This window comes from Saccopteryx leptura, chromosome 12, assembly GCF_036850995.1.
Source record: "Saccopteryx leptura isolate mSacLep1 chromosome 12, mSacLep1_pri_phased_curated, whole genome shotgun sequence".
NCBI classification, from domain to species: Eukaryota; Metazoa; Chordata; class Mammalia; order Chiroptera; family Emballonuridae; genus Saccopteryx; species Saccopteryx leptura.
This window is the reverse complement of record NC_089514.1, coordinates 50,605,070-50,629,541: the sequence shown is the minus strand read 5'-3', so window position 1 is coordinate 50,629,541 and position 24,472 is coordinate 50,605,070. Positions and strand designations below refer to the sequence as shown.

Here is a 24,472-nt window from a genome sequence, read left to right as displayed (position 1 = left end):
GATTGTTATAATGGGATTTCTGTGTGGCCAAGACGAGTGAAACAACAGAGAACAGATGTGAAATCTCTTTTGAGATTTGTGTTCTGCAATCATGTAGAAAAGATGAAACAGATGAAACAATTAGAAAATGTCAGTTCAAACAGTCAATCGACTTGAATTAGGGAAAAGCTCTTAACATAGTTCAAACCAGAACATGAAATCATGGAAAAGTGATTTTCTGCATGTTTATCTTTTAAAAGAGCTAACATGTGGAACATAGAATATTGGTTTACTTAGATTACTAAATTGGTAAAAATCAATATATGTTAAATAGCCCTTTTATTAAATACTTGTTAAGATCATTAAATTTATTCTCTGTGTATTCATAGTATTATTTTAATTCAATGACTTCCAGTAAATATTTATAATAATTTAAACATCTTAATTAAAATTTTAAATATAATGTAAGCATATATTATAGCATGTTAAAAACTTTTTTGATTCTCTTTAAAAATCCTAGGAGCTTAAAATCTTTATATATACCAATTTTCTTTAATAGAACATATGTAACTAATGTAATTATACTTATACATCTTAAATATTTCTATAGTGTGAAAATAGCAAAACTATCACTAAATTTAAGTGCCCTAAGCAACTAAAAGTATAGAGACTTCCTTTATGAATACATTCTTCTAACCACATACTGGTAAAATAGGGAAATTTTTTGTGTGCAGGGATTAGATGTATGAACATGTTTTAAGCAAGTAAAACTGGTGAACATAGATTGGGCCTGAATGATGCTATTTCTACTAATGAAACCTTAATCATGATTCTGCCATAACATCAGGATATGGTGCAGGACACCTAGGTACTACTTTAAATGTAGTTACTGAAAGCTATGGGGACATTGCTCTCTGGTGCCTTCCAGAATGCTTTCATGCTCTATTTTTCTTATCACATTAATCAAATGGAAAACATGTTTTTATTTTGTTTTTTCTTTACTTTAGCTATTTTTTTGTGCAGTTAAATAAATAGTATGCAGCCTAACAGATACCTATTTTCCAATTCACCAGGTACGTGTATTCACATTTTCAGTTGGTCAACATAATTATGACAGAGGACCTATTCAGTGGATGGCATGTGAAAATAAAGGTAACATATTTTTTCCTGACTGCATTTTATTAGGAAAAAAAAATAAGTTGGTAGTTTTACATATTATTTTAAATAATCTAGAGTTTTAGCTAAATTTATAGGAATAGAAGCAAGAATAAGATCCTGAGTGTTTCCTAAGAAGAAAACACACAGCACAACAAACTTTGTGTTACATTAGACACCACTCCTATTTTTATACATTTATAAAAGGATGCATTTTATTGAATGATACTTAAGGACACTTATCAAATATAACCTTACATAAAAAGCTAAGAATGAAAAAGTATCTGAATTACATAAAACTTATACATAAGATAGTGACATATATAAATTGTTTTCTATAGTTAAATTATTGATTTTTTAAAAATGTATTTTTATACCTTTCCAGGTAATATATATTTTGTGTAGTAAGTTTGTATTTCCTTTGTACTCAGAAAAATACAGGACGGTACTCAAAAAACAAGCAGTGATCACATAGCCATAAAAAGAACAATTCATTCTGAAAGTTATATTTAGGAAAATATTTCATATAAGTATAATTATCAAATACTCATGATTATGCAAATTTGGTAATTTCCCCAATGAAAAAATTTTTTTTATAATACCAGATTCCTTACTGCTCTGTATAAAAATAACATTTGCCCTGGCCGGTTGGTTCAGCGGTAGAGCGTCGGCCTGGCGTGCGGGGGAACCGGGTTCAACTCCCAGCCAGGGCACATAGGAGAAGCGCCCATTTGCTTCTCCACCCCCCCCTTCCTCTCTGTCTCTCTCTTCCCCTCCCGCAGCCAAGGCTCCATTGGAGCAAAGATGGCCCGGGCGCTGGGGATGGCTCCTTGGCCTCTGCCCCAGGCGCTAGAGTGGCTCTGGTCGCAGCAGAGCGATGCCCCGGAGGGCAGAGCTTGCCCCCTGGTGGGCGTGCCGGGTGGATCCCGGTCGGGCGCATGCGGGAATCTGTCTGACTGTCTCTCCCCGTTTCCAGCTTCAGAAAAATACAAAAAAAAAAACAAAAAAAACCAAAAAAAAAAACATTTATTTTATACAATGTAAGATAATGTAGCAAAATTTTTAATAAACTGTGCATTTGTATGAAATGCACATTAATCAAACATTTTTCAAATTTATCAGTGATACTATTTTAGTGTTTAAGTAATTAAGGCAAAAAACACTTTTTTCTTTCAAAGCCATCAATAATTGTGTAACCTTTTATTATAATATTCTTTCATAAATATGTATTATATATGTTTCAGGTTATTATTATGAAATTCCTTCCATTGGAGCAATAAGAATCAATACTCAGGTATAGTTTTTTAAAGCTTGTTTAAATTATTTTTCCAAATTGTAAGATATTTTCTGCTTCATACATGATAAATATGCAGAATATAAATGAAAATAAAAATATTTTATTACATTATGCATAATAGTACCTTTGATGAATATTATGGCAACATATTTGTTTTTATTTCATTAGAGTTACAAGTGTTTTCAAATATCCAGAATTTAGGTAGATAATATATAAATATATTCTTCTCAGATATGCAAAAATATCATACAAAATAAAATTAAATTTACTAATACTCTCAACTCCTGTAATTTGAACTAGATTCTATTGCAAATAATTTAAATGATTTCAATTTGTAGATACCACATAGAACATTAAACAATAATTATTCTTAACAAATTATATAAAATGCTACTCAGAATTCATCCCCATATGACCTCTGTAGATACATTTACATGTCTAAAATAAACTTACAACATGGAGATGATTTTTCTACAACTATTCATTTAAAAACATCCTTGTTAAATAACTTTGAACATTGAAACAAGTAAGGTAATTTAAATATATATTATTTTTAAGTATTTGTAAATTACTGTTAAAAATCATTACTCAGTTTTGAACTTGAGGATCTGTAAAATAGACTGTCATATTTAGCATAGATGACCTGGAATGTGGGGAAATGAATACTGACTGTACAAACTGTGAAATGAAACAGCAGCTGCATTCGAGTCTGATGTCTAGATCTGGCACAGCTTTTCATTTATTTTTTGATATGTTTAAATGTAGTTTTGAATTTCAGCCAAACAAGCTGCGATATGAAAGCAAATACGTGTCTGCTTTATGATTTCAAATTAGTGCAGTTCCACCCAGTAAATCACAGAGCCTAAAATAGATTAGATTAATGTAAAATAATTCATAAGGAACGTATTTCACTTATCATTGGCTCTCCCACAGAAAGAGAATGTTTTGATTGTTACTAAGAAAAACTGGGGTAGATATATTGTAGAAACAATATAAGTCAAATAATGTTGATTCAAAGTATGTAGACATACTATTTAGGGAGTGCCCAAAGTAGGAATTAAATGATTGCATACATAATGTCTTAACAATTTTGATTCCATATTTATTTTTAACTCTAGATAATTTTCTTCTGTAAAGATGATTTTTTTTTAACACAGCGTTCTTGGTTTGCTATCATTTAACTTTGTTTTTAATAAATAGGAATATTTGGATGTTCTGGGAAGACCGATGGTTTTAGCAGGAGACAAAGCTAAGCAAGTCCAATGGACCAACGTGTACTTGGATGCGCTGGTAAGAGGCTGGCTATTCAGCCCAAACTGTCAGAATAAAAGCACACAGCCGACTTCTTTGTAGGAGACATTTTTGTTTTCCTCTTCATTGAATCTTTCTAAAAAACCTTCTATCACAACAGGTTTTACTAAATTACATATAAAACTATACTTATGTGTAGTGGTAGAGAACCACAAATGTGAAGTCTTTTCTAATTGATCCATTGAGGATGTAATCTTTCCAACCTAGATTCTTAAATTAATGGCCATTTTAGTAACTTTTTCAATATTTATGTAAAAATATCCTGAAAGTTATGTGAATTAGTACCGATTACTACAGGTTTTGAACAAAAATTATGAAGTATTTTTAAAGTAGACTTCAGAAGCATGTGTAGCCTCTACAAATCAAGCCAGATTCAACAAAACTCAGCAGTACATGCAATTAAACAAGCAAAACTCTTACTTATCCTGATTTTATCATAAACCTAATCTTTTCTTATATAATCTCTTGTTTTAGGGCAACCCTATATATGTATAAAATAGGCCATTGAGGTGAACAAATCTGGTGTGTAATAACAAAAACAATTTAAGTTGTCCATTACACAATTAAAATTTTAGTACAGTTATTCCATTATATTTTAAGGTGGTAGTTCTCAATGGTGGGCGATTTGGCCCTTCACAGGTCATTTGGGAATATCTAAAGATATTTCTAGCACAATGACTGGGGCAGAAAGGGTTCTATTGTCATCTAGTGGATGAAAGCCAAGGATGCTGCTAAACATCCTACAATGTACAAGAGAGCTTCCTCCACCCCAAGCACACACAACAAAGAATCATTCAGCTAAAAATATCTATAGGACCAAATTTGAGAAATCTTACTTCAATGTAATTTTGTTTTCCTGATATGGAGCTATAGGTAGTAATTATTATACTGAAGATTCATTCATATGCTTAATCTTAATAAGATTTTATTAATGATTTTTCTAATGTAATATTAGAAAAAAAATATTAAGCTCTAAAAAATACATGCTGATTCAATAAGCCTATCTCCTACTTGAAATTCAATTTTATACTGATTCTATATTTCTGAATGCAATGATGAACCCAAAGGGCAAAATGCAATCCACTTAAAATTACTTATCGTTTGGTTCTTGTAAAATAAACATACACAGGAAGTTAGAAGGAAAATAGGCACTATTAGCCGCAGCCTTGCGTGCTAAGACAGATAAAATGAAGCTCGCTTACCTCAGGCTTTAGTTAAAATTACTGTCCAGTGTTCCTTTTTGACGTCTCATATTTATTTAAGGTCACATAGTCATCTAAAGCTGTGGTCAAATTTTTACTTTCCCAAATCCATCATAGTACAGAGTATGATAGGAAGAGGCAATAATTAAGCCCTGATGTATTTCCTATGACCAGAAGTTCATTAACCAACATGTGTGCATTGCTGGTAAGGTTCTTACTGATAGCACAAATGACATTAGGAAGAAATCTTGGTTCTAAATATGCTGTTCTATAAGCTGAAACTAACTGATAAAAAAGAACACATAGAAGTATTCTTTTTACTGACTTGAAAATGTAAAGTGACCCATCTTTTATTTCTAATTTTTGTTTATAATTTCCACATAGCAAATTCAAAGCATATGCTAGTCAAAATAACAGTTATGTTAAGAAGAAAAAGGTGAAAATATTCCAAGACAAAATATAATAAACAGAATGAGCAAACAAAAAGATCTCTGGAAATTCAGAAGAAAGAAGCCATACAATGGGGGTTGGAGTAGGGTAAGGTTAAAAGATGGTGACATGTTAGCTGATTTATCACCCCAGGTAAGGTTTCTGTAATTGGTGATGAACAGAGAACCACACGGAGTGAGTACAGTGTGAAAGTTGCTCAGGTGCTATTTCTATTGAAGGATGATTCCTCAGTCACTTTTGGAGATAATGGGACATAAAGATGGTGACAAGAATGGGACAATATTGTGGAAGGTCATTATATTTGGGAGATAAAGTAAGGTGTTTTGTATAAAAAAGAGAGATTAAAAAAAAGAACTAGGCTCTAGAAAACAAATATCAAATACATTCCAGAACAGAAATCTTATTTCTCTTTTTTATTCTCTAGCAACTATACAGTGCTGAGAACTATAAATTTTTTTAATTTTTTGGTAAATGAGGGAAAAAAATGGAAGTTGGACACCATTGAGTTTATCCATAAATATATTTAATATATTGGTATAGTATCTCATTATAGAACACATTATAATATTTATAAGCCAATTATGCTATTATATACAAATGCAAAAGTGATCCAAAGAAAAAGATTATATCCATATATACCTTACCTTATACTAGCATGTATAAAACTGTCCATATACATTATAACTCAAATAGAAAGTTTGCCAAAAGAATCTTCAATGAATTATCTTTTCGGCACTAGTTTTATGAATCATCAGTAATCTTGACTTTATCGAGGCAAAACATTTTCATTGTGAATATTTGCATAATTAATTAAGTATATTTTATTGTCAGATGTTCTTGCTTAGGACTAAATAGAAAGCTAATGTGTGTATCATCACGTGCTCAATTATGTGTAGTTGTTTTCTTAATTTTATTTGTCTCAAAAATTTGGAAGCTTGTTCTGCTGAAAGCTTCTCTGCTCTTCCTCAGTTGATTCAGTTTCCATTGTTCTTGTGCTTCACAAATGCACAATTTAAACCATAGCCTAAGATATTTTCTCTGTAAGACCGTACCGTTTCTGAAATGAGACCTGGAGTCAGAAGAGTTAGATTTAGGGTTATTATTCACAAGATGATTCCAACCAATATTTTAAACAAACATCATTCATTATTTTCTCAGCTTAGCAAATTTAATATTTTCAACAATTTAAAAATTATTTAATAAATGATTTTGTTAAAAATGGTATTTGACATGAAATAGTATATATATATAATATATAATAGTATATTATATATTAGTATATAGTATATTGCTGCAGATGGCAGTAATAAAGAAAAGTCAGCCTCTGACTTGAAAATCGTGCATTTGGACCGATTCATGGATTCATATAATATATGACTTTATCTAAAGACTGATTTATTATTGTTATACTAAACTACATCATAACTAGCCTTTCATATTTGATACTTGAAGCTTTATTTTGTCTACATCATTATACTTTTTCAAAAATTGGTCTTTATTTTGGAGGATATTTAGAAGCAACATTGCTTCTTTTGAACAGCATAGTGTTTACCAAGAATATCCCAGAAATGTAGTGTCAATAATATGTTTATATTTCATAATGCTATTCTGCTACACATTTGTGATTTAGCATGGAGCCTTGGGACTTGGGCATGAAAAAATTAAGAATGAAGTTACAACAAAGTAGGTAAACGAATTGTTTGAAGTTTGTAATATTTTAGTATCACTCTACTCATGGGGGCCTCTGATGTTAGGTGTAAACTATAACCATGAAGAAAAGAGTGGAGGAGTAGGATTACTGAAATGTTTAATGTCAGTTATTTTTCACATTTTAAGTTACTTGTAACGTTCTTGTAGAGTAATATTTAGATGTTGCATGCTTTGATAGCTGCCTAATAGATCTTGATGATATCTAAGACATTTTCATTGATTTTTTATGAAAAATAATCTTTCAAAATGTATTACTAGTTTTATAGAGTATAAAATGCACTGTCAAATATCATAGACTAATACAGTATGACAGTTTAAATTATAATTTTAATTTGCCTTTCTCTCTGAATCTATTTTTAGGAACTAGGACTTGTCATTACTGGAACTCTTCCGGTCTTCAATATAACCGGCCAAGTTGAAAATAAGACAAACTTAAAGGTTAAAAGTTAATTGATTGAATTAAGAATAATAAATGATAAACTATGATGTTGGAGCTCAGTGTGGATAAGATATATCTATAAGGATGTACATAGAGTGTAACTGTCTGTGAGGCCGGAAGTAAAGGCAACAGCTGTTTATGTGATAACCACCTGGGAAAAAGGAAACGCAGGTCAAGTTCTCTGTTTCCCCAGAGACAAGATTCAACTTGACTCTATTTAACTCTGACCCATGAGAACACAAGTTCAGACTCTGGGAGTAATTTCATGATAAATGGGTAATACTGTTGGATGCACATTTTTAAAATGCATCTAAGATATTCATGGAGTTCAGAAAGAAAACTCAAAAAACCATGGTGATGTTGTATCAGATATACATAGGTAGTATATCTTTAATGAGTTATTCCTCCTCCAACTCCCATTCAAACAATTGTGGGGTTTTTTGTTTTGTTTTTTTAAATAATCATGTAGCATAAAAGGTCTAATTTAAACAAATAGTTCTCTTTTTTTTTTCTATCTTAACGTTGAGGAAAAATACTTAGGTTTCCTAAAAATTTTTTATTTCTGTAGCACTAGTATATTGTCAATGCAGTAAAATGTTACCCCCTTAAAGTTCTGAAAGTTTTGAAAATATGCTACTTTATACTTGTTAATGTCCATTTATTTATTTAAATACTTTTTATTTAAAAGTTGGGCTGCATTCCCATTTCTTAGCTTGCATCAAAAGAACTTTAGGAATGCCAGAGAATACTAAATGTTCATTTTGCAGTTTCATTGACATTCTTGATTTGAGGACATTTATTTCCTGTTTATTTTAAAATGTTTATGTGTCTTGACCCAGCAAGCTTGGGGTTTCAAACTGGCAACCTCAGCATTCCAGGTCGACACTTTATCCACTGCACCACCACAGGCCAGGTGCATTTTTGTGATTTCTTAATATCAGTACACCATAAAGTCAGTCTATATTCACATACATAAACACACAAAGCTACAGCTGCCAACTGTATAGTAGCAATAAATTTATGTACAAGGGGTAATGAGTACAAGAAATATCAAATAAAAATGTTCATATATTTAAACTTTTTTAACTTCCATCATTAAGAGTTTATTTTTAAGCTAAATAATAAGTGATAAAATTGTGGAAAAACAGTCAAAGCTGAGAATCATTGTAAATTGATTCCAAAAATGCCCCACCCATATATAAATATATATATATGTATGTATATGTGTATGTATATAAACATGTATATAATTTGAGCTAGTATGGCATACAACCAATATCAAGCAAAGGGATAAATATTATAATAATTGTGTAGAAATATGTAAAAATTTGATATAAAACATACTACCTTTTTTCCATCTTGCAGAACCAGCTGATTCTTGGTGTGATGGGAATTGATGTGTCTCTGGAAGATATTAAAAGACTAACACCACGTTTTACAGTAAGAAGCCATTTACCTTTTTGGTATCTTTTCCATTTTAAGACTCTGCTAATTTATCTTGTCCACAAAGCATTAAGTAACTTAAAAATTATGTGCAGTTATATTAGCAAAGGAACTAAATGTTAAAGGATCCTTAAAATAAAAAGTAAAGATGCCTTATCCTTCTCCATGCTAAAGAGTGTATTTAAGATTAGTTTAAATAAATGAGGATTATTGATTGTGACCTAGAGATCTCTATCTAAATGTTTTTTTTGTTGTTGTTATTGTTTGTTTCTAGCTGTGCCCCAATGGCTATTATTTTGCAATTGATCCTAATGGTTATGTTTTATTACATCCAAATCTTCAGCCAAAGGTATGTATATAATTTGTTTAGTGATTAATGTCTTGTAAAATTAATGATTCATGTTTTTAATAGGTTTGCCATTTTAAAATCCACCACATAGCACTAAATAGAAAGGAACATTATTATGTCTGTAATGTTAATAGATGACTAGACCACAGTTTAAAATATATAAAAGTATGAAAGCACTTTTTTTCTCTTACCAATTTAGCTACCCAATATTTAGCTAATCAATATTCTTATCTCAAAGGCAGTCATTATCAGCACCTGTGCTTCAGTCCCACACATCCCATCTGGGACTTTGTTTAAGGCTGTAAGCTAGTGAAGGAGATTGCCCCACCCCATGAGAACCTGATAAACACAAGGCATGTTCCTCAGTGCAAAGGCCACGTTTTCTATTACTCTTTTCATAGTGGTAATGCCTCACTCTCCCAGCATGTTTTTTCTTTTTCTACTTTTGAACAGACTTGTAAAAATATGTATCCAATTCAACAAGTAAAACTCCATGGGATGGGCTTCAAAAATGGAAAGTGTTTATCAATCAGTGAGTTATTAGGAAGTGATAAAATTCCACAGATAATCATTTTATCTCAATATTTATGTCTATTTTTCTAAGATATAAAATATTTTCTTAAAGATCTCATCCAACTGATTTCACTTTTATTTTTAATTAGTGCTCACAGGTAGGGTAAAATTTATTTATTTAGAAGTAAAAATTGGTAAAACCATTTTCTTTTTATTTTTCTTTCTTTTTTTATTAAGTGAAAAGCAGGGAGACAGGGAGGCAGAGAGAGACTCCTACAAATATTGTTCAAGTCAACAATAATTAAGAACCATTGACATGGCATGCAAAAGCATAAAAATGGTTATAATTAATATCTATTCTAATTTTTCTCACTTTGAAACTTATTTACAAACAGTTCACCATGATCTAAGTATTTGCAATCAAATATAGCTTCTCATTACCCTGCATTATTTTTAGAGTTGTTATTTTATTAAACATGTGGTATAGGCATTTTTCATCTGACTCTTAGTCTATCAGAATTCTTTATAAACATGTCATGTTTAATTCTTTTTAATAGAATCATTTGTGATTGGCTAAACAGTCTATGAGGTTACATAGTTGAACATTTTTATCTTTTTAAGATTTAAGAAATGTGTGATATTAATTTTGTTTTTTATACTTCCAGTATATTTTAAATTGTTACCATAACTAAAGTCATTTAAAAACAGTAACAATGTAATGTACTGAAGGATCCCTATTTTTAAAATTGTAGGTCTTAATCCCTTCCCCAAAAGAACTAAAATATATAATAGACAAACTAATAAAAAAGAATAATAAGAATAATGCACATATGAAATATAGTATATAAAAACCCATTAAATAAACCTAATAATTTTATAAAGATTTTCTCCTTTTTTGTATTCTTCTACTAATAAACAGTAGTTATGTACAAAATATATTATTTATTTATTTATTTATTTATTTATTTTTTGTATTTTTCTGAAGCTGGAAACGGGAGGCAGTCAGACAGACTCCCACATGCGCCCGACCGGGATCCACCTGGCACGCCCACCAGGCGGCGATGCTCTGCCCATCTGGGGCGTCGCTCTGTCGTGACCAGAGCCACTCTAGCGCCTGGGGCAGAGGCCAAGGAACCATCCCCAGCGCCCGGGCCATCTTTTGCTCCAATAGAGCCTTGGCTGCGGGAGGGGAAGAGAGAGACAGAGAGGAAGGAGAGGGGGAGGGGTGGAGAAGCAGATGGGCGCCTCTCCTGTGTGCCCTGGTCGGGAATCGAACCCGGGACTTCCGCACACCAGGCCGATGCTCTACCAAAAATATTTTATTATTATTTGAATGATGTTAACATATATTTGGCTTATATTTGAAATAATTTGCTAAAATTTATAAAATTACAAAGAAAATATAAATTCCATAGAAATTCTTATAGCCCAGGTATGCCAGGTAATTTTCTTTCAGGATTATATTAACTTATTATATTGTTATATAAAAAATTATTAAAACCAAGTATGGAACAAAATGACATTCAGAAAAATTAGAAACAATTAAAAATAAATATTGTTGAATAATCAATATATTCATGTTTCTGAAATTCATGCTTGTGAATTCTCATTATGAACAAGTTACACATCATCATTTTTATTTTGTGGATGAGGGTGTATGCTATACAGATAGATACAAGAAACTCATAAAAGGATGGTAAAGTGTGTAAGACATTTGTTTTAGAAATGGTCAAATACAAAGGACCAATATGTAACAGCAGGAATATTAACAAAATTAATTATTATTCTTTCATCAGCAATGCACCAATAGAAAAAAGGAAAATGATGTTCTATAGTACCTATAATTATATAACAAGGTCAAACTCTAATTTTATGTCTTCTGTTTTATTTTGAATTTATTTTAATTATTTTTCCATTTTGTTTCATTGAAATAATCAGATTAGGTGAACATATTAGATATCTCATTTTGCTAAGTCTTAAGAAATATATATTGTAAAGAAAAATATGCATACTCTATGTTTCAGAAGTCAATATTTAAAATAAATCTATAAGGTTATGACTGAATTCTCCATTATAGTGGTTCCACAAATATAACATTTGATATCACTTGAGAAGACAAAGGCATAATTTTAAAGGTTTAAGATTCAGACTTTTAGTATCCTATAATATTTATATTTTAACACATTTGAATCATATAAATACTATATTTTTTATTTTTTAATCAGCATAAAAATTGGAAAAACCTTTACTTTTATTCTAGAAAAAAAGAATATTAAGTCATTTTGCTAAAAGAATTGTGTATTCTTACTAAACATTTTTTATTTACTAAAAATATTTTTATACTTATTTATTTTCTCTTTATAAACTCTATGATATCTGTTTATGATCAAGGCAATATATGACCATAATTGATTATAGGATAGAACCCTTGACTGTGTTGAGATGTAGTATGATGAATTATTATCTTTCTGTTGCTTTAGCCTATTGGTGTAGGTATATCAACAATTAACTTAAGAAACAGGAGACCCAATGTTCAGGTAACTGAATGAAGTTAGCAGTGCCTTCAAATTTGCTAAATCGGAGTTGAAATTAAGCTTCTTTTTCTAAAAGCCTATGATTAATACCGCCTTTGCTGACATCAAGCTTCAGAGCATGAGATGGAGATAAGCATCATTTCTCAAGAAGCTGGAGCAAACTTGTTATTAATGATGGCAGAGGGTCTGCACTGGCTAACTAAAAATTGCTAGCAAATTATGTAATAATGTTAACAATCAGCATAATCATAATCAAATGGCTTCTAAAAATACATTTATTAAATATTGTGAAATTAGTGTCAAATCCATTTAACCCTAACCATTTGTTTGTAAAATTAACTTGTAAGTGGAAATAAAAAACAATTCTGACGTGGTAGTTTCTGTAAGTCATACAATTTAATCCAAACATTTTCTTTTTAATTTCTAAATGCATATATTTAGAAGTTAAAGAAATTCTCCTTTAGTTAATTAAAGATGTCAAAAATTTCAAATCAACATTGGGAATTGTTATTGCTTGGCAAACTCATTCCAAAATTTTTTCTCTATTGACAATAAATGTAAATTTTATTAATGTATACATGTTTCTTTAAGTATCCTAAAAATAATTAATGTAAGAGGATGCTTCCTGCAGTATAGTGCAGTTTAGTAAAAGAATTGTAAAGAAAGTTCAATGTGACTTAACTTATTATATGTAAGGTTATTATTTCTTAGAAAAGACAGTGGTGACATAATACAGATGGTTCCCAACATTTGATGGTTTGGCTTACAATTTTTTAACTTTACAACCGTGCAAAAGCAATATGCATTTAGAGGAAATGATGCTTCCAATTTTGAATTTTGATCTTTCCCGGGCTAGCAATATGTGTTAGGATACTCCTTCATGATGCTGGGCAATGGTAAGTGTTCTGAGCACATCTGAAGTGGGCTTGCTGAAGCTATGATATTGGGTAGGGTAGGTGTATTAAATGCATTTTCAATTTATGATGGGCACATTGGGACTTAACCCCATCATAAGTCAAGGTGCATCTGTAATGGAGAGTAATACGATATTAAGAAGAAATAATTAAGCTATGAATTAGTAGAACAGAGTTTTAGTTTGGATCTACTAATAGCCAGTACTATAAACTTGAGTAATTCACTAAACCTTATAGTACTTAAGTATTTTCAGCTAGAATGTAGGAGGATTGAACTAATGGTTTTTTTCTACCCCACATAGTATACCTAGCTACCTAGGAAATTCCATAGCTACCTAGGAAATTAAGTATATGTCCATTTCAGGCTCCATTTTGCTAGAGATGGAATCCAGGCTTCTGATGAGTTTTTAAACTAATCCAGGTTGTTATAAAGTAGAGAGCACTGGATAGGTGGCTTCAGTTCCCTTCTAGCTCTGGAATTCCCCGACAACTTGAATTTCATGTTGTTACATTAGTCTTTATATCTTTTATGATTCCTATGGAGGTTAAAATTATACTTATATCTTTTTTGATGTAATAAATTGTTTTCTGTTACTCTTCTTGCATGTTTCTTTCTATCTTAGCTGTCATGTCCACCTTAGTAAATTCTTATTTTTATAGTACTTTCATATATTGCATGTAAATATGATATATAATTTAAAAATAAACAACCTGCAAAGTGGTTTGTTTTATTTTTGTTTACATTTAAGTAATCTGCAAATGGCAAACTAGCAACCACACTGAATTTTGGGAATATATTTTTTGAATGATGTATGTAATATTATTAATAATACTAACTACTAACTAGTTTAATTTAAAATTTGTTAACAATATTGCCATTTATTTTAGTTCCACAAATTACATGGTTGTTATCAGCTGATATTCAAATTTTACATATGAGAAACGTTAGATATTTAAAATATCGACCACAAGAACTGGGAGTGGAGGAACTTGGTTCAAGTTCTCAAGCCTCTCTTGGTGCTTTGCGAAGATTCTTTTTCATTTTTCAATCACTGTGCCTAAGGTGGGTCTTTAAAAAATTGGTCAGCTAGGTTGCCATTTAAAAAGTAAAAACTATTCATTGACTTTTTTTTATGATTTCATTTTCTTCTCTGTGTCTTTATATGTTGGATTGGGACATCATCTTCATATTGCCTCTTCTTCCTGGTCATGGCTCCTCCATGCATGCTGTTTGGGTCTGGTTATGCTATGCATTATCCATTGCATGTAAGCTAATATTCTTATTTATGTTTTGATTATTTTGACTTTGTTTTGCAGTGAGTTTATTAAAATTTTAATGCTGGTTTGATGGTGTTTGTGTGAAGATAATTTTTTTAAATAAGCAATTCTGAATAATCCTGTCAACTTTAGAATATCCTTTTATTAGAGACTTTCTCAGTTTTGCTTCTTTAGGTAAAGGAGTAGAATTGTTTTCAATACTGATTTTATTTTCTTCTTATGAAATATGATACATTTCTAAGTCAGTAAGATGCTGTCCAAGCAATGGGCAGTATTAAATAATTTAATACTTATTTTCAGTATACTAGAATCTTCTTATTCTAAATATTGAGTTCAAAGGCAGTAAATATTTTTTTAATTAAACTGCCAGACACAGATAAGATTTTTGTAAATTTGCCTTTAACAATCGTAATTCATCAAAAGCCATGGGAATCATAAATTTTCATTGTTTAAATGGAGTTACTCATTTTGTTATAATTATAAATTAATACATGCCACATGTACTTATCATTTGTGATAAATATGGTATTGTGATTTCAATACATTTTAATTATTGTTACTGTTAGGTTGTTAGTCCTCCTAAAACAGTGTTTAAAATAGTTATGATCTGAATATACTTTGGAAGTTTCTGTGAGGCTGAAATTATTAAAATTCCCATGACCTTGCACTAATACAATATCATATGTATTTATTACTTTTACCTAATTCGTTATCATAGTTTAATAGTATTTTATTAAACATTAAATATCCCGTTTCTAAAATTTTGCAACTGTAAAAGTATAGACAACTTTATATGATTTTATTGTTATAGTGAACTTTGGGATTTTACTATGCCATGTTACATTACTTAGCAAGTATTATAAGACAATCAAATAGTTTATCAAATAGTTCAATAAGTTCTCATTTTGTAACTGAGAAGCTTTTAAAATGTCATATGAGGCTAACATTTAATTATATATGTTTATATAAATAAGTAAAGAATCTTCCTGATTCCATAATGAATTTTATTTATTGTTAGATATCAGCAAGAAGTAGCAGTAGGAGATGCTAAAGCAGGGAACAGTATTTAATGAACCCAGGGGTTATAATTCTAGTTAGACTTAAATTACAATAGGTAATCTTTATTGAAATCCTTATTACTTAACCATAAATTTTATCTTACAAAAGTACTTAATCTCATTTATTAAAAAATAAATTTTTGAGATTCAAATATGTGAAGCAAACTTGCATCTTTATACATTTTAAGAAGGAAGAGTACATTTAGAAGAGTTTGTTTTGCTTAGCAAATTCAAACATAATTTAAAAACTTTTTTCTTCTTGTAATTTATTTCTTTAGAGATCCAAATAAGAAATTATATTATTTATATATTTCCCTTGTTTTATTGATAAATATGTTATCCACCTGGCTATATGTTGCTCCTTTTGTTCCTAATTAAAGAAAAAAGTTGTGAGTGTATCTTCAAAAGTTATATTCCCCCAGAACTTGTAGGTCTAAATGTAGTGTCTAACACAGCACTCAAAATGAGATTGTCTTCAGCTGGCTATTAACTGAAATTTGCGGCACTTAAAGCTCAAATTCCTGGACTATTTGTTATTTCATATCTATCTATTTATCTATCTAGCTATCATCTGTCTATCACTAGAGCTATTGGTATCTATTTACTTATAGATATCGGTATCTATTTATCTATTGGTAGAGAAAAGTATAGATATTAAATCTATCTACCAATAGATAGATAGGTAGATGAAAGACTATACTTTTATGTAATGATTTTTGTCAGCTGTATATTATACCTTAGGTAAGTAACTTTTACAGATAAATTTTATATTTATATATTAATTGAATTATTCTCTGTATGGCATCATTTTGCAATGTCACATATGCTTAATTATTGTTTTCTGTGTAGAACCCCAAATCTCAGGAGCCAGTCACTTTGGATTTTCTTGACGCAGAATTAGAAAATGAAATTAAAGTGGAGGTGAGTGTAATCAGTAGGCGTGAGCAAGAACCTTGGTCAAAGGCTGGAATCGCCCAGCAGTGTCCGTTGAGCTGCTTCACTGTGTTGCGTGTTCTCGTAGGTTCTGCAGACACAGATTGGAGGTTTTCTTGTTTTTAATTCTAGGGCCTGAGTTTGCTCATCCAAATGATCATATAAAATAAATAAATATTTTAAGTTGGTTGTGACCTAAATTTGTTTCTTTCTTATTCCATAGTTAGAGATATTTTAAGTATTTCAGTACAAATGAAACTTGTAAATTGCATTAAAAACATACGTAGGAGATGTTGCTATAGAGTTGAAAGAAAAGTTGGAGGGCAGCTAAACACTCAACTACTTAATGAGCAACATGTGTACAGAGGCTGACATTCTGTCTCAGTACTCTGTACTCAGAAAATTTTTTATCTCAAAACCAAAATTGCATGTCACTTTCTCTGAGAGGGTCTTCCATCAGGATAAGGATAATCATTCATAATAATAATAATATTCTTTCAATACATGATTATATGTCAGTCATGGAATCTCAAGAGCCTTTGAAAGTGGGTATTATTAATATTATTATTATATCTGTTGTAGTGTTGATACATTTGAGGTACAAAGAAGTTAAATAGTGCTTTCCTGTTGCTCAGCTAGTAAGTAGCAGAACCAGGTTTTGAACTAGGCTCTTGCAAACCAGGGCAGAGATTTTAAAGATTCTTTCAGGTGGATTAGCTCCTTCTCTTATCTATGCAAAGGCTACCATATTTCTTTTTAACTTGTCAAAGTGTGTTTTAATTTGTACTTGCTCTATACCTTTTACACATTTATTTTCTCATTGTACAATAGAATTTATGTATTTATTATAATTATCCTAGGCCAAGACATAGCTCTGGGGTTTTAGGTGATTAAAAACATTTGTTAGGAAGTGTTCTGACATGACAGAGTAGGATCATGTGATAAAAAGGAGCTTAGTCTTTGAACTGTCATGCCACTGTAACTCTAATTATTATTTAACCCCTCTACATCTGATTTTCCTTACTTAATCCTATAAAATAATTAACCACTATTTTGGTGATTACATTTCAAAAATTAATGACTGGTTGAAAATATTTTGTTAAGAATATTCTTGTTTTTTCTTTTTATTTTACTAATGTAAAGTGACTATAATGTAGTAGATTTAAAAATAATATTCCCAGAGAAAAGCTGCAACTACTAGAGAAACCAATCCATTTTATTCAATTTGTTCTGAAATAAGACAGTTTAATAATCATACTTTGGGAGGTCAATTGAGTACTTTCAAAAAAGTAATTTTTCAATTTTTCTCAGATTCGCCATAAAATGATAGATGGAGAAAGTGGAGAAAGAACATTCAGAACTCTGGTTAAATCTCAAGATGAGGTAAGAGTTAAGTCAGGTTTATTCTTATAAAAATAACATGTTAATAATAATTGATATTGGTAGTTTGTCTTTCTTTTCTATTAGAGCAATATTTATTTATAAAACAGGATGTCTCTAGTAAACAAAAACTAATTTAAAGATTTTATTTATTGATTTTAGAGAGAGGGCGAAAGAGAGATGGAGTGAAGTCATAGCTACTTCAGTTATTTATTGATTGCCTCAGGTATGTGCCTTGACCAGGCAAGCTTGGGTTTCAAACCCACAACTTTAGTGTTACAGGCCAATGTTCTATCCACTGCACCACCACAAGTCAAGTATAGGAAACAAAAACATTTTAAGGCACTTCTCTTTGCTGGAGGGATAGTTTCAATAAGATTTTTAACTCTTTAATTTTTATAAAATAATGTTGCTTTGGCCTGACCTGTGGTGGCGCAGTAGATAAAGCCTCGACCTGGAAATGCTGAGGTCGCCGGTTCGAAACCCTGGGCTTGCCTGGTCAAGGCACATATGGGAGTTGATGCTTCCAGCTCCTCCCCCCTTCTCTCTCTCTGTCTCTCCCTCTTCTCTTTAAAATGAATAAAGAAAAAATTTAAAGAAAAAAATTTAAAAAAAATGTTGCTTTGGGTTTCTTGATGTATTCTTATATTAATAATATGTTCTTGAAAATCATATTTTATGCCTTCATTATTTATCATAAGAAAGAAAGCACAATTTAATGCAGATGTTCTAATTATTGCATTCCATGTATTAAATATTTACATTTTAAAATGTTTTGTTTGTTTCTGGCTTAACTTTTATTAGTATACTGTTTATGCACTTTGTATTATAATTTTCATGCATTTAAATCTGAAATTAAATCAGAAAATAGCAACTACATCCATAAATCGCTGTTACAAATATTTAATAAATTTCTATTGTTTATTATTATTTCATTAATATGGAAGAACTTTTAAATGAGAGTATGTCTATCTTCAGTCACATGTGGATTAAATACACATTCATATATTTGAGTATTTGAAAACATATACAGAGCTTAGAAGCTTTTGAGCCTGGAAATTTAATTTAAGCTTTATATCATCCGTTTCTAAATGTGACATTTCTCCAATTCCTCAGCAGATCTACTCCTAAAATGGATCTAAGATCTAAATATGATCTTTCATTTGCATGTGGCTTTCCTTATTTTAGTATTAGTAGGAACCCCTATTACAAAAACACAACTGGAGGTATATATCAATTTCAGTCTTTGTTTAAAGTTCAGTTTTATTTACTCAGACTTAAGCTGTGCTGTTTACCCCTCATTTAGAGGAGAGATGTTCACCATTAATCAGTTCCGCTAAGTTCTTTATGTTGTTCCACCAACCACAATTCTGACTTCCACACTTTTTTCTCAAATTACATAATCAGTTTTCTTTCTATTAAGTCACTTTGATATTTTCATCCTTAATTTACTGTAAATTCTTTTTGACTGATATTTACCTATAGAATTTTCTATTACTACTAGTAAAAAAATTATCTTATATATTTCCTTAATTAGATAATATTTTTATTACTTGCTGAACAACACTAGTTTGCCATGTTTTTTGAGTAATAATAAATATGTAAACATCATTTTTCAAAATTCTTTAAAAAATTTTTACTAGTCCAAAAACTTTCTGAGGACTCCTGTCCTCCCTTCTCCCATTCTGCCCTCACATAAATAAAACCATAGTGATGTTTGATACATAGAAGCAATATTGTGTAGTTGCTAAGTGATGAATTTGGCATCATACATATTCTTTCATCCTTACAATTGAAGTCCCCTTTAAGACTTATTTCTTTATCAATAATTTGTGGAAAATAATAGTATCTATTTCCTGGGGGTTGATTAAATGGGGCAGTGACTGCAAAGTGCTTTGTATAATATATTGCCTATCTTCAAGTAATACTTCAGTGAATGTTACTATTTGAGTGAGGGTGCTAGAAACAACTAAAAGAAATTAAAAGATAAAAATGTGTCATTACTATATCCAATGGCAAAAAGAATAATAATTTCTTTACTGTTGCTCAGCAGCTATATATGAAAGATTCTATATCATGAAGTTATTTAACCCTTCTCTTCTCTGGTAGATAGAGATGTTTTTTCAAACTTCATGATGCTGAGTAGTTAGTCTCTTATGGTAGATAAAACTATAATAGTGGTTTAATATGAACAGTAATATGCTAATCATATATTTGGATCAAGACACATTGACTGCATTAATTTCCTGATAGTCCCTATTTCTCTTAATCATACTTCAAGCCTTATCCTAACATTTCATAGTCCTATTACATTATTAAAATTCATTTTTCAGAAATGTTTTCAAAGACTTTGGGTTAAAACTTGGCATAAATTACTGAGATTTTATACTTGTAAGTCCTTAAAATTTATCATATAGGTTTTCATCTTTGTCCTAATATTTGCCTTACTCATACATATAACACTAACAGAATATATATTATAAAATAGATCAGACATTTTTAAGAAGCGTGTTAAATGATCACCAAATTTGTAAATAGATCCTAATGTTCTGTACTTCATGTGAATTTACATAGAACAAAATAACCATGCCAAACTTTTTTCCTAGCGATATATTGACAAAGGAAACAGGACATATACATGGACTCCCGTCAATGGCACAGATTACAGGTAAATGACCATATTTATATGTATATTGACCAAAGGAGTATTCAGTTCAGTGTCTTTCACATATTTTAGTAGCCATTTTCCAATGGATGAATATTAAGGGTTTGCATTTTCATAAGTTATTTTCAATGTAACTAAAATAAAAATGTTACCTTTTCCAACATTAAAATGTTTAAAGTTGTATGTTCTTTTTTTATGGAAAATATAGGGAAAAGCTAGGACTATATTATTTAGAAATGAAACTATATGTGATATAAATATATTTGATGTTATGTGTTGTAAATATACTCTTCCTTTGTAGTTATCACCTCTCTGATCTTATCATTTAAATTAGTTATATTACTCATGTTTTTGGTTGTTAGTTAACTTAAAAATAAAATTCATTACATTGTAATATAGTCTGATATACAATGCTCAGTTGATATAATTTACCCCCATGAGTAGCAGTTTTGTGATATCCTAATCCTTGGAAAATTGGATAGAATAACACTGTACGCTTCTAACCCTTAGATTAGAACCCTTAGACTCTAACATTGTCACCTACTTTATTTACTTTTGGATGCCCAGCTCATGAGACAATGACAGCTCATAGACATTCTATAAATATTTATAGAATTAAAGATTAGGATTTTCAATTTGTCTCATTTTATCAAATGCAAAGAATGGGATCCAAACTTCCATTGAAATCTTCAAGTCTGAAGGACTTTTTATTAATTGCTGGTGGTAGATTCAGCTATTCCTTAACAACCCCCCTCAACATACACATAACCTTTGAGGGGAGCTTAGGGTGCTGGGAACTTCCCTAGGGCTGTGGTGGTGTTTTCATAGGAAACTGTTGCCGTTGGTGTCCTAGGAGGGCTTGCAGAGTAGATATAGAAGAGAACATAGACATTGATACCATGATAAAGTACGTACCAGTCTTTCTCCACTTTTTTGTGTTTGGCATACTTTTGAACCTAATGAGAAACACCAGAATGACAGGTTTAATTATTTTACTTGTGTGTGTCTACTGATTTCTATCTCTCATGGTATCTCTCTCTCTCTCTCTCTCTCTCTCTCTCTATATATATATATATATATATATATATATATATATATAAATAATCTTTGTGTTACATACACGTATCATTAATTTTTCTCTTTTATGCCTATTGCCAGATTTGCTTTTTCGGGGGGGAGGGGATAAACTTGTCAAAAGGTGTAACAAGACAGGAGAGACCTAGAACCCTGTCTCTTTAATGAAGAAAACCGGCATGTGTTGATTTAATAAATGAGGTACCAAATTTTACTTAGGGATTTTTGTCTCCTTAAACCTTGATATAATTTAGACACCACATATTGAAATATAGTAATTGTATTAATAAAATTCTCTCTCATTTTTTTTTTGTATTTTTTCGAAGTTGGAAACGGAGAAGCAGTCAGACAGACTCCCACATACGCCTGATCGGGATCCACCTGGCATGCCCACCAGGGGGTGATGCTCTGCCCATCTGGGGCATTGCTCTGTCACAACCAGAGCCATTCTAGCACCTGAGGCAGAGGCCATAGAGCCATCCTCAGTGCCCGGGCCAACTTTGCTCCAATGGAGCCTTGGCTGCGGGAGGGGAAGAGAGAGAGAGACAGAGAGGAAGGAGAGGGGGGAGGGGGGAGAAGCAGATGGGTGCTTCTCCTGAGTGCCCTGGCCGGGAATCGAACCTGGGACTCCTGTACGCCAGGCTGACACTCTACCACTGAGCCAACTGGCCAGGGCCTGATTCTCTCTCATTTTTAATGAAGAGTTTAGTTAAAAAGTGTTATATTCCACTTAACTAGTTAATCATGTTTATCTGAGTCACAGAAATATGGGCTCTACCATCCATTGGCTTGCCACTGGCTTTCTAGACTTTATTACCTAGGAAAAAATAAAACAGCTTTGGTCTGTTGGTTTTATATGGAGAGGGACAGCAAACACTGTCTATGAGAGCATCCCTGACTGGGAATGTTGGTAAAGATCTTATCTACTATTGGTTAAAGAAATATCTGTTGCCTTAAGATGGGAATGATTAAATTAAGTGTAACTATATTTTTCTGTGGATACAGGTTAGTCATGAATAAGAACCTAAGACTTGTAGACCAGATATATATTAAATGTGTCAATTATACAACTTCCTTTGTGTCTCTCATGACTTTCTGCACTATTTTTTATGGTACATGAGATGTAACATAAGCTTATGGAATGACACTGTGGTACCCGCATGATATAATGTTATCAGTTTTAATTAGAAGTTTCTCTTAGCAATAAATGCTGATAGGATAGTAAAAATGTTCTAATTTCCCTTGAGAGGAATTTTTAGGTGACAGTCTTCAAATGCTTAGTAATTCTGCTCTACATTTTATAAATGGCAAGTGGATCATGAAAGGTCATCTCGCTTGTGGGCTAATTGCACAGCTTATTTTAATTTTAATCTCTTCCTCCACTTAAAGGAAGTTAATTATAAAATGAATGTAGAGATTTTTATTAAATCTACATAGTATTTTATTTCTCTGACCTTTATCTATAAGGACAGTCTATGAATTACTTAGTGATGAAGATTTGGGAACTGAGAGTAACAAGCATCACCCATTTTGCTATATTGACTGCATAAATTGTAGAAAATAAACCTAGCTCTTTTATTCTTCATAGGATGATTTTTTAGCATATATATTGATAGGAAGGAAAACATGGAATTTTGTATCTTTTTCTGTTCTGTATGTTCATAAAAAATATGTAATGAGATTACAATATGGACATCCATTCCAAAAGCCAGTGAAATATGAGGCTTGGCTTATTTAAAAGAAGATCTCCTGAAAATGTCTAGAAATATATAGGAGCCTTGATATGCACACCTTTTTCTGTACATTGCTAAATTTTAGATTAAATATTAAAGGCAAATGCTGAATGACTCAACTGGTCAAATTAATCTAGCATCACTTTTTGAAAATAGTTGCACTGGAAATATTTGAGATATCCTCATTTTTTGTACCCATTACTTCTTAATTTCCTTCTATATTCAAAGAATTGCAAAGGTCATTTGTAAATGTGGATATTAAATAATTAGTTATGTCCGGCACATGTATATTAGCCATTGTGAGAGTAAGAGAATTACATATATGGGGTACTGCAAAAGTAGGTTTACAGTTGTTTGCATGGAAAATAACAATAGTTAATAAATAATAATACAAAAATAAACTCCATGTTTCAAGTACTCAAAATTGTTACCCTCCTTTTGCCCCACCCTGTATGCAGTTGTGTTGTTGGAAATTGCATAAAGTTCAAATATTCTGACATAACAGTTCTAATGTATTATGTGTATTATTCACTGGCAACTTCAAAATAGTAGTAAGGTTACCTGCCTGTCAGCTTTTTATTTTATTCAGTCATTAACACAAGGTTTGAAGACAGGCTTGTCTGTCCTGAGTTTAAACCATTCTGAAGTTGGTTTAAGGTTTGTACTGCTCCTCTCCTCCAGTTTGTACGTATTCTGCTGTAAGCTTAGAATAGCTGCATGACTCCAGTCAAGTGCTGAGCTCAAGTTGTGTATCTTTTTTTACCTGACAGCAGTTTATCAACTGCTATGGGAAATCCATAATAAATGAACTTGACGTATTGGGTAAGAGCCAATGGGATGAGCAGGAAATCTTGGTGCTATGAAGGAATTTGAATTTTCCCATTGACATACTTTGCAGACTTGTTTAAAGATTAGAGTATTAAAATAGCTTTTTTAACCTCTCAAAAGAATATATTTCAGATGATTATATACATTGTGTAATAGAAATGATAATACATTTGTAATTTTTAATAGCATATATTTGCTACAAAGTACTTTAGCATTGTATTAATATA

At 31.1% G+C, this 24,472-nt stretch overlaps 1 protein-coding gene across 10 annotated transcripts in view; it reads left to right on the top strand.

Moving 5' to 3' along the window:
* The window catches only part of CACNA2D1 (calcium voltage-gated channel auxiliary subunit alpha2delta 1), a 587,655-nt gene that overhangs the window by 503,553 nt on the left and 59,630 nt on the right, over positions 1-24,472 (top strand). For 3 of the 10 annotated variants that reach the window (XM_066354417.1, XM_066354419.1, XM_066354421.1), the window contains exons 13-22: positions 1,053-1,131; positions 2,379-2,428; positions 3,632-3,721; positions 7,465-7,542; positions 8,909-8,983; positions 9,261-9,335; positions 12,329-12,385; positions 16,482-16,553; positions 17,877-17,948; positions 20,552-20,613. In XM_066354417.1, coding sequence (XP_066210514.1) covers positions 1,053-1,131; positions 2,379-2,428; positions 3,632-3,721; positions 7,465-7,542; positions 8,909-8,983; positions 9,261-9,335; positions 12,329-12,385; positions 16,482-16,553; positions 17,877-17,948; positions 20,552-20,613 — 710 coding nt within the window. Of the gene's footprint in view, positions 1-1,052; positions 1,132-2,378; positions 2,429-3,631; positions 3,722-7,464; positions 7,543-8,908; positions 8,984-9,260; positions 9,336-12,328; positions 12,386-14,184; positions 14,339-16,481; positions 16,554-17,876; positions 17,949-20,551; positions 20,614-24,472 lie in introns of those variants that run through there. The other 7 variants (XM_066354423.1, XM_066354424.1, XM_066354426.1 and 4 more) reach the window with 4 other exon arrangements.